The sequence below is a fragment of the Pelophylax lessonae genome (assembly GCF_965119305.1).
Source record: "Pelophylax lessonae genome assembly, chromosome: 5".
Lineage (NCBI taxonomy): Eukaryota > Metazoa > Chordata > Amphibia > Anura > Ranidae > Pelophylax > Pelophylax lessonae.
Genome location: NC_138772.1, coordinates 323973914 through 323990376, shown reverse-complemented (window position 1 = coordinate 323990376; position 16463 = coordinate 323973914). Strand labels below are relative to the sequence as shown.

Below are 16463 nucleotides of genomic sequence, written 5' to 3'. Positions count from 1 at the left end.
CAGTAGAGACACTACAACATTTTACTGTTTTGAAAAGCAAAGTAATGTTCCCCAAACTACTGTTGATGTTTTGTGGTTATCCACGTGTATCATCTGCAAAAAATATACATTGATGATGGGACAGGTTTGGTGAGAACGATTTTAGAAGTTTTAAAGAAGTTCACCATATTTAGTGTGCAACATGTAACTAATACAGCAGCCCCCTGCAGAACCCCCTCCTCCCTGATTCCCCACTGTGATAGAAGGCGTGATCATCTCCCACTGTCACAGTTAAACAGCGTGGCTGTACGGAGCTCCACCCACATAACCGCATCATTTAGGCAGAGTTCTCTGAATTAATGAACTACAAGTCCTGTCTTCCACCGTGGCAGATGGCTTGTGGTTCTCAAATAAACTGGGTGGGCGCCGAGTCCATTGATTCTTCATGCACTTCAGTAACTGTCTTCCCATATGGAGGTACGGGCAGACAGCTGTTCTAAGTGTTTGCAAGAGTATGGCATTGCACCTGCAAGCCACTGATCGCCGGTGCAATGCTTTTCAAGCTGCAGTGTAAAAAAAAAAAAAAAGGCACATTTTTTTTACTTGTAAAACTATGTGCATTTTTATTTTTATACAAAAGGCGAACTTGGCCTTTAAACTCAAAGTGTTATGTGCAGTTTTAACTAGTTTGTTTGGTACTATATTTTAAAAAATGAATTGATATACTTACGGATGCAATACCCATTATTTTAGGAAATAGAAGCGATGAACAGCCATCTGGACTTTGTCCAAAAGTAGTATAAGGTGTCTGAAACCAAGCTTTCTCATTTGCCCAGATAACATCACAAAGAGGTAATATAGATGCACCAAGTCCAATGGCAGGCCCATTTACAGCAACAATTATGGGTTTCTTAAACTGAATAAATGTACTCACAAACATCCTATAAAAAAAAAAAAAATGCACATGATCACTATTAGATTGACTAAATAGTAAGCTAAAGAGAAAAAGGCGACTCAACTCAGGCATTCAAAGATGCAAATTTGTATTGAATTTAAAGTATCAAAAATCCAAAACTTTTATTTTCAATTTTGAATATAGTTAGGAAGTAGGAAGTGTTATAACCTATTTCAGATTTTTTCCTGTGTCCCACTCAGGAGATTTACAATACTATATGTCCTGATTACAATTTTCATTAACAGAAAAAGTGATGGGAACGCTAAAAATTTAGTTGTCTTCAGCACAGGAAATGGATGGAAATCTTTCAGTGGGGACATGTGCCTGTTACTTTAAGAATGGATTTTAAGTAAGGCCATTCACACAAGCAAATGTTTACCTTTTATACGGTTTAAAGCCTATTTTTTTAGTCATAACAGGCATCCAAGTTCTGAATTCAATGAAGCAACACCAAAATCATTCCATCTCCCACTGCCATTTTACTGAGTGAACAATTGAAATGATCACAGGACAGACATTACTATAGGATTGATACTTCACAAGGAGGTGGACACTATACCAATCCAATACATGAAATGTAAAAAAAAAAAAAAAAAAGCAAGTAAACTCCCAAAAGGGATATTTTTAATAGGTAGAGTTTGGTGGGATAAATTAGGCCCTGCCCTTATAAGGGCTTGGACACAAATCCATGAGATATATTTTCCTTAGGCTGCCCAGTGACCACTTTTTATAGAATAAAGAATAATTATCTGTCAGGTTTCACTGCAACCTGTAGGGTTCAGTTCAAGAGATTTCTTGTCACCTTCAATCATGGTAATAATGGTTTAAACCAGGGATTTCCAAAGTTTTTAAACAAGGGGCCGGTTTACTAAAACTCAGACATTAGGGGGCCAGACTGGTCCAAGGGAGTACAAAATCAAAATACCTCAGCATCAGTGGGCATAAATAATACCTCAGGCTTAAAGATTAGTGGAAAAAAAAAAAAAGAAAAAACGAACAGCGCCTATGTTAAGTGGAAAAATGCCCCATCACCGGTAGCAGTGGGAGCAATACAGTCCTTTGTTGGTGCCAGCGGGAGGACTATTTATTTCAGCTACTTACAGTGGGTACGGAAAGTATTCAGACCCCCTTAAATTTTTCACTCTTTGTTATATTGCAGCCATTTGCTAAAATCATTTAAGTGCATTCTTCTTCCTCATGAATGTACACATAGCACCCCATACTGACAGAAAAACACAGAATTGTTGACAATTTTGCAGATTTATTAAAAAAGAAAAACTGAAATATCACATGGTCCTAAGTATTCAGACCCTTTGCTGTGACACTCATATATTTAACTCGGGTGCTTTCCATTTCTTCTGATCATCCTTGAGATGGTTCTACACCTTCATTTGAGTCCAGCTGTGTTTGATTATACTGATTGGACTTGATTAGGAAAGCCACACACCTGTCTATATAAGACCTTCCAGATCACAATGCATGTCAGAGCAAATGAGAATCATGAGGTCAAAGGAACTGCCTGAAGAGCTCAGAGACAGAATTGTGGCAAGGCACAGATCTGGCCAAGGTTACAAAAAGATTTCTGCTGCACTTAAGGTTCCTAAGAGCACAGTGGCCTCCATAATCCTCAAATGGCCTTCCTAGAGCTGGCCGTCCGGCCACAATGAGCTTTCGGGGGAGAAGAGCCTTGGTGAGAGAGGTAAAGAAGAACCCAAAGATCACTGTGGCTGAGCTCCAGAGATGCAGTCAGGAGATGGGAGAAAGTTGTAGAAAGTCAACCATCACTGCAGCCCTACACCAATCGGGGCTTTATGGCAGAGTGGCCCGACGGAAGCCTCTCCTCAGTGTAAAACACATGAAAGCCCGTTTTCTAAAAAACACCTGAAGGACTCCCAAGATGGTGAGAAATAAGATTCTCTGGTCTGATGAGACCAAAATAGAACTTTTTGGCCTTAATTCTAAGCGGTATGTGTGGAGAAAACCAGGCACTGCTCATCACCTGTCCAATACAGTCCCAACAGTGAAGCATGGTGGTGGCAGCATCATGCTGTGGGGGTGTTTTTCAGCTGCAGGGACAGGACGACTGGTTGCAATCGAGGGAAAGATGAATGCGGCCAAGTACAGGGATATCCTGGACAAAAACCTTCTCCAGAGTGCTCTGGACCTCAGACTGGGCCGAAGGTTTACCTTCCAACAAGACAATGACCCTAAGCACACAGCTAAAATAACGAAGGAGTGGCTTCACAACAACTCCGTGACTGTTCTTGAATGGCCCAGCCAGAGCCCTGACTTAAACCCAATTGAGCATCTCTGGAGAGACCTAAAAATGGCTATCCACCAACGTTTACCATCCAACCTGACAGAACTGGAGAGGATCTGCAAGGAGGAATGGCAGAGGATCCCCAAATCCAGGTGTGAAAGACTTGTTGCATCTTTCCCAAAAAGACTCCTGGCTGTATTAGATCAAAAGGGGGCTTCTACTAAATACTGAGCAAAGGGTCAGAATACTTAGGACCATGTGATATTTCAGTTTTTCTTTTTTAATAAATCTGCAACAATGTCAACAATTCTGTGTTTTTCTGTCAGTATGGGGTGCTATGTGTACATTCATGATAAAGAAGAATGAACTTAAATGATTTTAGCAAATGGCTGCAATATAACAAAGAGTGAAAAATTTAAGGGGGTCTGAATACTTTCCGTACCCACTGTATATAGCGCCATCATGGCCTAGAACCTCATTGCTGGTGTAAGTGGGAGAAATAGTGTGCAAAAATTGGGTTCAGTGGAGTAATACCACCCCATTGTTGGCTGTCATTGGGAGGAATGGCAACTCCTAGCAGTCCTGCCGGCTCCAGAGAACTCAATCCAACAGCTCAATCGTTGTGTTCTTAGAACAGAAACCTTGGCTGCCATGGACGCATATGTGTAGTGCGAGACTAAATGGCCACTTTCCTTGCCTGCCACATATATGCGCTACATGGTTGGTCAAAGAATGACACCGTTATTGCTGAATCAAAGGGCCCATAACAGAAATGTAAAAATTGCTCTGGTTTGTAGGTGGTTTACAGGTGTGAAAGTGGAAGTGGTTAACAAATCTATTTTAAATAAATGAACAAGTGTGAAAAAATAAACATACCTAATTGCATCAGCCATTTTAGTGCTCTCTCTTTTTCGATCATCTGTCAAGCGTCTAATAAAATAAATAAAATCAATACCGCAACAAAACACACTCCCAACTGCACTGAAAAGAACTAGCTTGCTGTCATCTGCAGCTGCTGTTGCTAGTGCACCCTGGACTTCCTTCATTACCTAAAGAAAAGAAATGTAATGTAAGGTTAAAGATGAACAAAAAGATGGATTCACAAATTATTTACGGACGAATATACAGCAACCACAAAAGTCATGTGAAGAAGTACACCACATGGAAACTGTTGTCTTCTCCCAAATATTTGAGGAGGCAAAACATCATATCTTCATTAAAATATCTTCATTTCACGGTGCCTACAGAAAAAAACTGATATACCTAAAAAAAACACCACATACAATCATCATGTGAAAAAAGTAAGAACCCACCTACATTTATCATGACTTCAATTCCATGAAATTTAGGCCAGGTGTTCTATATTAGGTGCCGGTGATTAGAATCTTTTTAGGGAATATATAGGTGGAACCTGTTTTTTTTTTTTTTAACCAAAAAAAGTATTAGTCTGAATAATATATATATATATATATATATATATATATATATATATATATATATATATATATATATATATACACACACACATATACATATACATACACACACACACACACACACACACACACACACATTAACAGGCCATTTTTTCCTTAAGGTCCTGTGATAGTTTGACAATTAATTGGTCATGCAACATAATTTCTTTATCAAGATAATAAATCCCTCCCACACCCCAAAACATGCCCACAAATGTTTGTAATTAGTGGCACCCCTTTCCCCACCACCACCAGCTTTATCATATCATTATTGGCTAGTGGCACTTTAAGACCCTGCGCCTTTGATCTGTCGTTCCTGTAGCTTGTTATTTTTACATACAATTAGCCTATTCACAATGGAGGAAATGGAGATGTTAAAATATGGTACATATTTGCACTAAGGCCATTTTCCTACCCTTTTGTCTAAATAAGAAGGGTCATACTTTCTGGTGAGACGCAATCTAAAAAAAAAAAAAAAAAAAAAAAAAGCTGAGCTCCAGGCAGGTATAATACAACCCATTAAATCCAGTTACATATTGATTAAAATAAAACCATGAAATCTATTTGCATATACAGTTGGGCAAAAAAGTATTTAGTCAGCCACCAATTGTGCAAGTTCTCCCACTTAAAAAGATGAGAGAAAGGCGTGTAATTTTCATCATAGGGATGCTTCAACTATGAGAGACAGAATGGGGGGAAAGAATCCAGGAAATCACATTGTAGGATTTCTAATTAATTAATTGGTAAATTCCTTGGTAAAATAAGTATTTGGTCACCTACAAACAAGCAAGATTTCTGGCTCTCACAGACATGTAACTTCTTCTTCAAGAGGCTCCTCTGTCCTCCACTTGTTACCTGTATTAATGGCACCTGTTTGAACTTGTTATCAGTATAAAAGACACCTGTCCACAACCTCAAACAGTCACACTCCAAACTCCACTATGGCCAAGACCAAAGAGCTGTCGAAGGACACCAGAAACAAAATTGTAGACCTGAACCAGGCTGGGAAGACTGAATATGCAACAGCCAAGCAGCTTGGTGTAAAGAAATCACCTGTGGGAGCAATTATTAGAAAATGGAAGACATACAAGACCACTGATTAGTGCTGCAACAACGCGTCGGCGTTACGTCGATTACGGAAATACGTCGGCATGTGCGAAAGGCGTCGATGCATCACACTCATCTCGTGTGTAATGGCGGCTTCTGCTCTTGGGAATGGAGAAAGTTCCAGTCTAATACAAAAAGCTAGACCACAATTATCAAAAGTATTGGAATTCTTTAAACAGAAGCCAGATAAAATGGTCCTTTGTTCCCTTTGCAAAACCGAAATGGTGTACCACGGCAGCACAACTGCAATGCATGAGCACCTCAGAAGAAAACATTCCGGGCGCTCTCCGACCTCAAAAGGACGAGCCATCTTTGTAAGTAGTACTATATTTATTATTACATACAATTAATATATGCTAGGTAATAATTACGGATACATCATTTATTGGTGCATGCTTAGGGGTACCCATTTGTTGCTGCTTTGCTTTAAGCTTTGTAGTGGCCAGCTCACGTTTAAATGTTTCACAAGGCACTTTGCAGCCCTCAGTGTCTTGCTGATCTGGGGATCCCTCAAGGCATGGTTGACAACTGCAATCTGACCAGCACACCTGAGAGAAGAGATGCCATACTTTTCTTCCAAAATACGCAGAGCAGCGACACCATTTGCATTTATTTTTTGGCACTTTATGTACATGTCTTTCATGTATTTTTGCACACAGTGTTGAGCAGTGCTTTTTTTAAAATTATATGGCATTTTTAATGCTTCTAGTTCTGAATTAATGGCATTATTCGTGCCTGATGCTAAAGTGTTGTTTACATTTTATTTTTGGCACGTTATTTTTGTATACTGTAAAAACTTCAACCACATTGAAGTATTTTTTTGAAAAAATGTAATAAAAGTTGAAATATTATATTAGAAGTTGTGATTACCATTTTTTGTAAAGTTTTTCAAAGGATTAATTAGCTAATCAAAAAAAGAACACTAGATGAAGCAAAAAAAAATAAATAAAAATAATCGTTAGAGTAGTCGACAGAAAAAATAATCGTTAGTTGCAGCTCTACCACTGATAATCTCCCTTGATCTGGGGCTCCACGCAAGATCTCACCCCGTTGGGTCAAAATGATCACAAGAACGGTGAGCAAAAATCCCAGAACCACACGGGGGGGCCTAGTGAATGACTTGCAGAGAGCTGGGACCAAAGTAACAAAGGCTACAATCAGTAACACACTACGCCGCCAGGGACTCAAATCCTGCAGTGCCAGATGTGTCCCCCTGCTTAAGCCAGTACATGTCAGGGCCCGTCTGAAGTTTGCTAGAGAGCATTTGGATGATCCAGAAGAGGATTGGGAGAATGGTTTCATCCGACCATATGACAAAGTAGAACTTTTTGGTAAAAACTTAACTCGTCGTGTTGGAGGAGAAAGAATGCTGAGTTGCATTCAAAGAACACCATACCTACTGTGAAGCATGGGGGTGGAAACATCATACTTTGGGGCTGTTTTTCTGCAAAGGGACCAGGACAACTGATCCGTACAAAGGAAAGAATGAATTGGGCCATGTATTGTGAGATTCTGAGTGAAAACCACCTTCCATCAGCAAGGGCATTGACGATGAAACATGGCTGGGTCTTTTGACAATGATCCCTAACACACCGCCCGGGCAATGAAGGAGTGGCTTCGTAAGAAGCATTTCAAGGTCCTGGAGTGGCCTAACCAGTCTCCAGATCTCAACCCCATAGAAAACCTTTGGAGGGAGTTGAAAGTCTGTGTTATCCAGCGACAGCCCCAAAACATCACTGCTCTAGAGGAGATCTGCATGGAGGAATGGACCAAAATGCCAGCAACAGTGTGTGAAAACCTTGTGAAGACTTACAGAAAACGTTTGACCTCTGTCATTGCCAGCAAAGGGTATATAACAAAGTATTGAGATGCATTTTTGTTATTGACCAAATACTTATTTTTCCACCATCATTTGCAAATAAATGTTTTAAAAATCAGACAATGTGATTTTCAGTATTTTCTTTTCTCATTTTGTCTCTCATAGTTGAAGTATACCTATGATGAAAATTACAGGCCTCCCTCATCTTTTTAAGTGGGAGAATTTGCACAATTGGTGGCTGACTAAATACTTTTATGCCCAACTGTATAACTAGTATAGGCACCTGGGTACACCGATATCAACTTCTTCTAATTCCCTGCAGAGCAGCAAAGACTGGGAGAGGGAGAGACAGAACTCAATAAGGGCTCTGCTGCTTACTGGTAGGGAGGAGCGCAAGGATGAGCTTATTGTTGTTACTTCCTAAACCAGGATGTACTGCTTATGTAGTGTAGTCTGTACAGGTCCAGTTTCTGGCTGTACCATCAAGCAGGGATGCCTAACATAGAAACTTGGCAGGAAAGTATTACAAATCCATTGGCAGGGTAACCAGTTATTGTAGAGTATATGCATTTCAAATGTTTATCTAAATGTCTGCCTGGGAGACAGCTTTAACTGTCAATAAACTGCGAATTCTACAAATATAAAAATCTAGTTAATCTAGGTTATCTCTATTAAGTCTTACACATGAATTTTATGAAATATAAAATGTACAATGTAGTTCACTAGAGATTTAGGCTTCTTTCATACAGCCAATTAAATGCAGCCAGTGGATTCCAGCACCAAGATTCAGTGGATTCGATCGGCTGGAATAACCAGAGCTTGTGAATAGCAGCGGCAACTAGGCCTATTTAAACTGACAGCCTGACAGTGGCCACTGTTGTTCGCATGTAGCCTCATGCAAAGTGGTGGCTGCTGTCCTGTCATTAATTTAAATAGGCTAAGCAACCAATGCTATTCATACACCCTGGTCACTCCAGCTGCAAAATTTCCCCGATTCCAGTTGCTGGAATCCATTCGCTGCATGTAAATGGTCGTGTGAAGGAGGCCTTCGAGTTGGGGAAATCCATGATTTATTAGGGTCATGTGTCACTCTGGAAAAAAAAGAATGTTACTGCCCTCACATGCCACTTGGGTATGCTGAAAATAGTGCCAAATATATTGAGAAGTCCATTTGCTTCATTCCAGGGTTCATAACAGACCTACAAATATAAACAGGTTCATGCATAAGCCAAAACAGTAAAGATGACCCCGAAGTGGTTTTAAAAGGTAGCAGAAGCGGCATTTCTACCGCATAGCAAACAACTCATAGGGGTGGATTTACTAAAACTGCAGAGTGCAAAATCTGGCGCAGCTGTGCATGGTAGCCAATCAGCTTCTAAATTCAGCTTGGTTATGTAAGCTTTGACAAAAAAAAAAAAAAAATGTAGGTTGATTGGTTTCTATGCAGAGCTGCACCAGCTATTGCACTCTCCAGTTTTAGTAACTCAACCCAATATTTCCTATGTATCAGTTCACCTTAGCTATGCAGCACCTGGGATTCCCCAAGAAGCAATTTGCTCTGGGCTGTAAATAACAACCAGGCTTCCCCCTGACCCTGTTACACCCCCTCCCGCAGCACTGCTGGCATAGGAGGTCACCAACTGTAGTGATAAGCCAATAGCGTGGTGCAGATGGGTAGATCATATTCAGACCAGGGTGGTCTGGTTGGTACCTGCAGATCTGTTCCCCTAAGTCACAGCTGGCTCAATCACCAGGTATCAACTCAGTTCAGTGAAGGAGGACAGCAAGTCACAACCTCATCCATACCAAGAAGTGTTGATATTTCACTTAAATCCTAGTGCTAGGGAGGGGGAAGTTATGAAACCATATTTCTTTGTCATGCTTGGGTAAAACTAAAGGGTCACTTTTTTAATTGCAACACACATGAGCAAATCATGTACAACTATTCCACTTTATTTTAAATTTTTGCAAACTAACCTCTGGATTCAGGGAATTATTCTCAGATGACTTTGTAGAAAGTAATATATGTGTGAATCCATCCTGTTTTCGCACAACAATGTCTCTGTATCGATAAGCGCTCTCAGTTTGTCTTACACTGAAACGCAGCCTTTTATCAAACGACTGTTCTCTTCGTTCATCAATAAACCTCCTCTTTCCTGTTACTCCTGCCACTGATGTCTGTATATTGCTGGTACCATTTGCAGTCAATGCCTGCATGAAAGTAGATGTGCCTGAAAATAGTTAAAATGTTGTACTTTGGTTAGATTTCAGAATAGTGATTGCAAAGCCTCCCACATATTTCAGAGGTCATGTCACTCCTGACTTTATAATAGGAATACTATGAATTTGCAATTAAGAACTGTAGCCACGTTACATGTTCTAGTTGCAAGAGTAAAACACATTTCTGCCAACCATTACTCCAAATGAACCAAAACGTACTGAACGTCAAACACTATTGCACTACAAAAATTTAGAGGAATCTAGGACTTCTTGGCATTCAAGTAAAAGACTTACCACTTAAAAATTCTAAGCCAGCATGAAGTGACATGTTTGAAGTAATTTGCACTAAAAATGTAGGGTAATTTCTTTTTGTATATATATATATAATATGCATTAGAAAGGTATTTTAGTGTAAACATAAAATAGAAATAATTTGTCAATATGGGTTTCCACATTCAAATATATAAATCATTACTAAAACAATAGGTACGTACATACCACTCAGAATGTACGCTTGCTACAAATTAGTTAATGTAGTTGAGAGCCTTATGTTGGAAGAAAAATAAAAACAGGTAATCAAAGCTTGACATAAATTATGCCTAATCAGAAGGGCTCCTGGGTATGTATTTCATCATGCATCTTTTAAATACCCCAAAGCAACAACAAATGTACACTATATGTTTTGCAAGCATCAAAAAATGTTAAACCATCAAATATGCCAAAATCTTTGCAGGCATTTAGAAAGGAGAAGGATAAGAATAAAACCACACATGATTTACCAGCAGACAATTAATGCCACTTTTTTGTTTCTAACAAAAATTATACTGGATGATACAAACAACAAGTTTGGGGTGGAGCTGGTCTCACATTGGCAAGGACATCTCCCTGCAGGAATCCCAGCAGCTCTTTGCTGAAGATGTAAATGCTAACTGAATGACATTTAGTTTGGTTTGCCAAAACACTGTGCATCGAACAATCAGCATTTATAAAAATGAAATATTTTACCTTTTTAGTGTCATTTATTCCTTTAAGTTTTGAAGATATTTATTAAAAAGTAAAAAAAAAAAAATAGGCTCCCAGTCTGAGAAAATGGAATACATAAAGCAACAGATCAGACAAGAACATTTTGTTAAAAATTCAAGTTGTGTAGAATGTATTCTTACAAAACTCCAGGTTGGAAAAATAAGGTTGTTAAAAAGAAATATTGAGGGACCCTAACACATCATCATATAGCGTTGGAGTGTTCGCTCACTAAACGTTTAACTTGTTTCCAAAGAGCGAAGGGTGAGCATACTGAATTCAGGGGCTTCACATTTAAAGGGAGCATTTATGTGAATCAGCAAGTGCACTCGCTTGTTTTTCATCGATAAAAAGGGAATCAACCCTACGCCTTACCTTAGCAAAAAACCAAACTGCTTCTTCCAGGCATGTGCCACTAACAGAGTGTGATTCATATATGTTGAGATTTAGTGAGGGGCTTGAAGGTGAAGGAACATGAAGGAATGGTCCTTGTAGACATGGATTAAGCTGTACTGTAAAACAGGTTAGCCGAAATCTGCCAGGCATTGGGCAGGTCCACCATATATGCATAACATCCATGTTGACGTTACAGCCTCAGAAGCATTTATGTGATTGCACACGGTGGAGGCATGCCAATCTAGACAGTACCATGTAAAAACAGTTAAGAACATTAAAGCCAGATACCAAGGAGGAAATTGTAATGGAGTCTATTGTGGACCAAATTTGTGACCATACGGTCTTGTAAAAGGCCATATATTAGTCTCCCATCAGAAGACTGTTTCAGGGTGACAAAGCAGAAGCATAGGGGAGAGAGTACTGTCACCTTATTGAAGGAAGTATCTGAACAAGGACCTTCATTGCAAAATCATCAGGTATTTTAATGAAAGCCATAGATTTTAGGAAATATTTATCATTTTGAAACTACATTAACATGTTACAGTTTATGAAAAGATTTAGTTATTGAGTTCACATATACACTGTATTACCTATAGTATTGGGACCCCTACACACACATGAACTTTAATGACATCCCAGTCTTAGTCCGTAGGGTTCAATATGGAGTTGGCCCACCCTTTGCTAACAGCTTCAACTCTTCTGGGAAGGCTGTCCACAAGGTTTAGGAGTGTGTCTATAGCAATGTTTGACATCAGCATACCAAGACATTTAGACAATTTCATGCTTTTAACTTTGTGGGAACAGTTTGGGGATGGCCCATTCCTGTTCCAACATGACTGCGCACCAGTGTACAAACAAGGTCCAAAAAGACATGGATGAGCAAGTTTGGGGTAGAGTACCTTGACTGGCCTGCAGAGTCCAGACCTCAAACCAAAAGAACACCTTTGGGATTAATTAGAGCGGAGACTATGAGCCAGGCCTTCTCGTTCAGCATCAGTGCCTGACCTCACAAATGCGCTTCTAGAAGAATGGTCAAACATTCCCTAAACCTTGTGGACAGCCTTACCAGAAGAGTTAAAGCTGTTATACAGTCAGGTCCATAAATATTGGGACATCGAATGTGAACTGGCACGTAAAAGACACTATATTACCAAAAGTATTGGGACACCTGCCTTTACACGCACATGAACTTTAATGGCACCCCACATTCTTAGTCCATAGGGTTCCGTATTGAGTTGGCCCACCCTTTGCAGCTACAGTCAGGACCACAAATATTGGGAAATCAACACAATTCTAATCTTTTTGGCTCTATACACCACCACAATGGATTTGAAATAAAACCAACAAGATGTGCTTTAACTGCAGACTTTAAGCTTTAATTTAAGGGTATTTACATCCAAATCAGGTGAAAGGTGTAGGAATTACAACAGTTTGTAAATGTGCCTCCCACTTTTTAAGGAAGAATGGTGGTGGTAGCATCATGGCGTGGGCATGCATGACTGCCAATGGAATTGGTTCTCTTGTACTCAATTGATGTGACTGCTGACAAAAGCAGCAGGATGAATTCTGAAGTGTTTCGGGCAATATTATCTGCTCATATTCAGCCAAATGCTTCAAAACTCATTGGGCGGCACTTCACAGTGCAGATGGGCAATAACTCAAAGCATACTACAAAAGCAACCAAAGAGTTTAAGGGAAAGAAGTGGAATGTTATTCAACGGAAAAGTCAATCACCTGAATCCGATTGAGCATGCATTTCACTTGCTGAAGACAAAACTGAAGAGAAAATGCCCCAAGAACAAGTAGGAATTGAAGACAGATGCAGTAGAGACCTGGCAAAGCATCACCAGGGATGAAACCCAGAGTCTGGGGATGTCTATGCGTTCCAGACTTCAGGCTGTAATTGACTGCAAAGGATTTGCAACCAAGTATTAAAACGTGAAAGTTTGATTTATGATGGTTAATCTGTCCCATTACTTTTGGTCCCTTAAAAAGTGTGAGGCACATATACAAACTGTTGTAATTCTTACACCGTTCACCTGATTTGGATGTAAAAACCCTCAAATTAAAGCTGAAAGCCTGCAGTTAAAGCACATCTTGTTTGTTTCATTTTAAATCCATTGTGGTGGTATATAAAGCCAAAAAGATTAGAATTGTGTTGATGTCTAAATATTTATGGACCTGACTGTAGCTGCAAAGTGTAAGCCAACTCAATACGGAACCCTACGGACTAAGAATTTGGGATGCCATTAAAGTTCATGTGCGTGTAAAGGCAGGTGTCCCAATACTTTTGGTAATAGTGTGTATTTTACGTGCCAGTTCACATTCATGCGATACGGGAACCCTGCGAATCTACTGTGGGTTCCCTCATCACACCTGACTCACAGGCAGTTCACACTGCCATATGTGAACTGATGGGAGTGTCAAAACAAAGTTAATGATGCGAACTGTCAATTTGGACAGGAATCGGATTGCGAAGGTGTGACCATCCATGCTATCTGATTTTGGTGCAGACCAAAAAAAAGGGTCCTGCGCGACTTTGGTTCGAATGCGACGCAAATTCAACCATACAATCTGTATGGCTAAATTTGCAATGCACAGACATCGCATGTGATATGCAAAGCAGTGCGGTGCGAATCACATGCGATGTCTGACATCGCTGAAGTGTGAACCGACACTAAAAGACCATTTGTATAGGAATGGAATGTTCAGTTAAGTGGCTAACACATTTGAAAAATGACCCCAGCAATTGAAGGAAATGTTTCAATACAAAATTATAGAAAAATGGCACCCCTAATTATCAGGTACTGCAGAAAAAGTTTACCTCGGGACGTGTATATAGAAGGAACATTGCATTTGATTTCCAATTTGTTGCTCTCCACACATTCATTAGTTCAACAATCTTTTACAAAATTCTTAATTTCAATAAAAATAGCTATGAAAAACGAACGTGCACCAATACAATTAGCATAAAATATTAATACATGCATTAAAGCTTTGATCTGTCAGTCCTGACTCTCTGTGGTTTAAAGTTTACCACATTTCTTCCAGTTTCCTCCGCGTTGGTCCCATTCAACACATTTGAGGTCTTCTTAGCTGGCATTTAACACTCCGATTTTTTACGCTCCTAATCAGGATGAAGTGCATTTTCATGCAGTAAAAATATATATTTTACTGCAAGAAAACCGAAAAGTATGACAAAAAAAAAAATACAATTTTATAGGACGACTGTCAGGTTTTTACACCTTTGTCCCTGTTCGGGAAAACTTCCCATCACTTTATGTTCAGATGGCACCCTGGCATACTAAATGTCACCAGGGTGAGAGTGAGAATGGACAGACAGCAATACAGACAGAGTTCTTTAAGTCCTTTTCTTCTCCAATTTTATTAAAACAAAATTCAAAAGAATTTAAAAATCAACAGATTTCCCTTGCAGTGGTTTTCAGTATTGCTCTTCCATCAACAAAACAAATGACATTCAGCCTCCTGGCTTACACAGTTAGCACTACTGCTCTGGCCTTACGCTTTAGGGCCTGGTCTGTGTGTCTTCCAGATCATCTTCTCACAAACTCTGCACACAACTTGCAGCCCCTTGCTGTTCTGGCTCCCACTGGTCTCTTCTAGCTGAAGCCCCCCTGTTTCCTGGGCAGAAACCTCTTCTGTTGAAGCCCAGAACCATAGTCAGGTCTCCTCTAAAAGCCCAGCATACACCTGCCCAAACAGTGTTGCGGTTATGCACAAAACAGCTAGGATTGGAGATTTCATCCCTCTCAGATCTTTACGAATTCTCTGGGCACCGGGTCCCAGACGGGGTTTTACCAAAAAACGAGGGAACTAAAAGGCCAGTTTATTCTGATACAAGTCATAAGACAAACTCTTTACATTGTGGCAGGGCACAGCACTACCACATATCATTATCTCCCCCCCCCCCCCTTTCTCCACCCAGACAGCGGAACACACAAAATAAAACTCCTCGGTTTGAAACAGACTATTTTCTGTCTCATGCAATGACTTTCCCTGTGTACCACTGCTACACTCACGCTCTACAAAAGACAACCCCATATATTTTTACAGGTGCACTTCCAAAAGCGCTGTCTGCCTATTTTTCTTTTGACCCCACTAGCAACTTTACCACTAGGGAATTTACAAATCTTGGTATCTTTCAGAGCATGAGGTTGACACCTGAGTTTTAGGTGACGGGTACCATTAAAGTTACAAAGTGCTCCTTCAATTTCCTCTGTACAAACCCTTTTCCTTTATTGAAATTTTCACCAAATTACCCTCCTGAATCTGTAGAGGGCTTATTTCCAAGATAGCAAGGACAACATGCCACAAATTTGTGGCAGTGTTGGATTGTAAGTCTGGTAAATTGCTGCACATTTCATTTCAATGGCAAGTGGTCCACTTGCAGAACACCTGAAGCGCAAGTTCTCGTTGACACTTCCAAATTGTAGCAAATTTGTGTGGGAAGTCTCCAGCAAGATCAATGTTGCAGTGGTAAGTCTACAACATGAAAATTGAAACAGTGACCCCCTACGGTGGGATGATTGTTGCACAAGCTAACAATCAGAACGTGCAGCAAACTTGCAGAATGTTTACAAAGAAATTTGATCTGGAGTCACACAATGCAGACTTGCTGCAATTGGGGAAAAAAACGTGTGAAGCCTCACAAGTCTAGCAATAGCTTTGCAAGTCATTTTCAAAGTTGCAGCACAATTTGCTTACTATCTGGGTCCTACTGTGTCCGTAAAGTGACCAACCTTCCCATTTCTGTTACCAACCTCAAACCACTCTCGGTGTTCTTTGGGATTCATCAACCCTTTAGTGGTTATCCTCGACAACCAAAACCTCATTTACAATACCATTCAACAATGGTTTACACATTTCAATGTCACCAGTACCAATTACCTTTTTGGGGCTGACCATAATCTTTGCTGTTAATTGGTAATGGTTCCGTGCTCAGATATGTTCAACAAGGCTGCAGCCCGCCTCACATATCCCAGCACATGGTATATGATATTAAGTAAATATAGGAAGGATGTATAGGTGGCCCTGCCTAAAAACATGTGTAATTCTCATAAGTGAATGAAAAGTGACCTGACATACTGAGGTGGAGAAGGAGATATACAATTGTTTAGCTATCTGTTGATGTCATTGACCCCTGTAGGGGTTTAATCCTCTGGTTAGTGTGGACCTGAGAGGAGGGAGCACGAGTGGATTCACCTTTGTATT

At 40.0% G+C, this 16463-nt stretch overlaps 1 protein-coding gene across 1 annotated transcript in view; it reads right to left on the bottom strand.

Moving 5' to 3' along the window:
• The window catches only part of CDYL (chromodomain Y like), a 104061-nt gene that overhangs the window by 40171 nt on the left and 47427 nt on the right, over nucleotides 1–16463 (bottom strand). Inside the window, exons 3-5 of the mRNA XM_082259385.1 lie at nucleotides 9573–9826; nucleotides 4071–4243; nucleotides 710–920 (exon numbers count right to left, since the gene is read on the bottom strand). Of these exons, the coding sequence (XP_082115511.1) occupies nucleotides 710–920; nucleotides 4071–4243; nucleotides 9573–9826 (638 nt within the window). The remainder of the gene's footprint in view (nucleotides 1–709; nucleotides 921–4070; nucleotides 4244–9572; nucleotides 9827–16463) is intronic.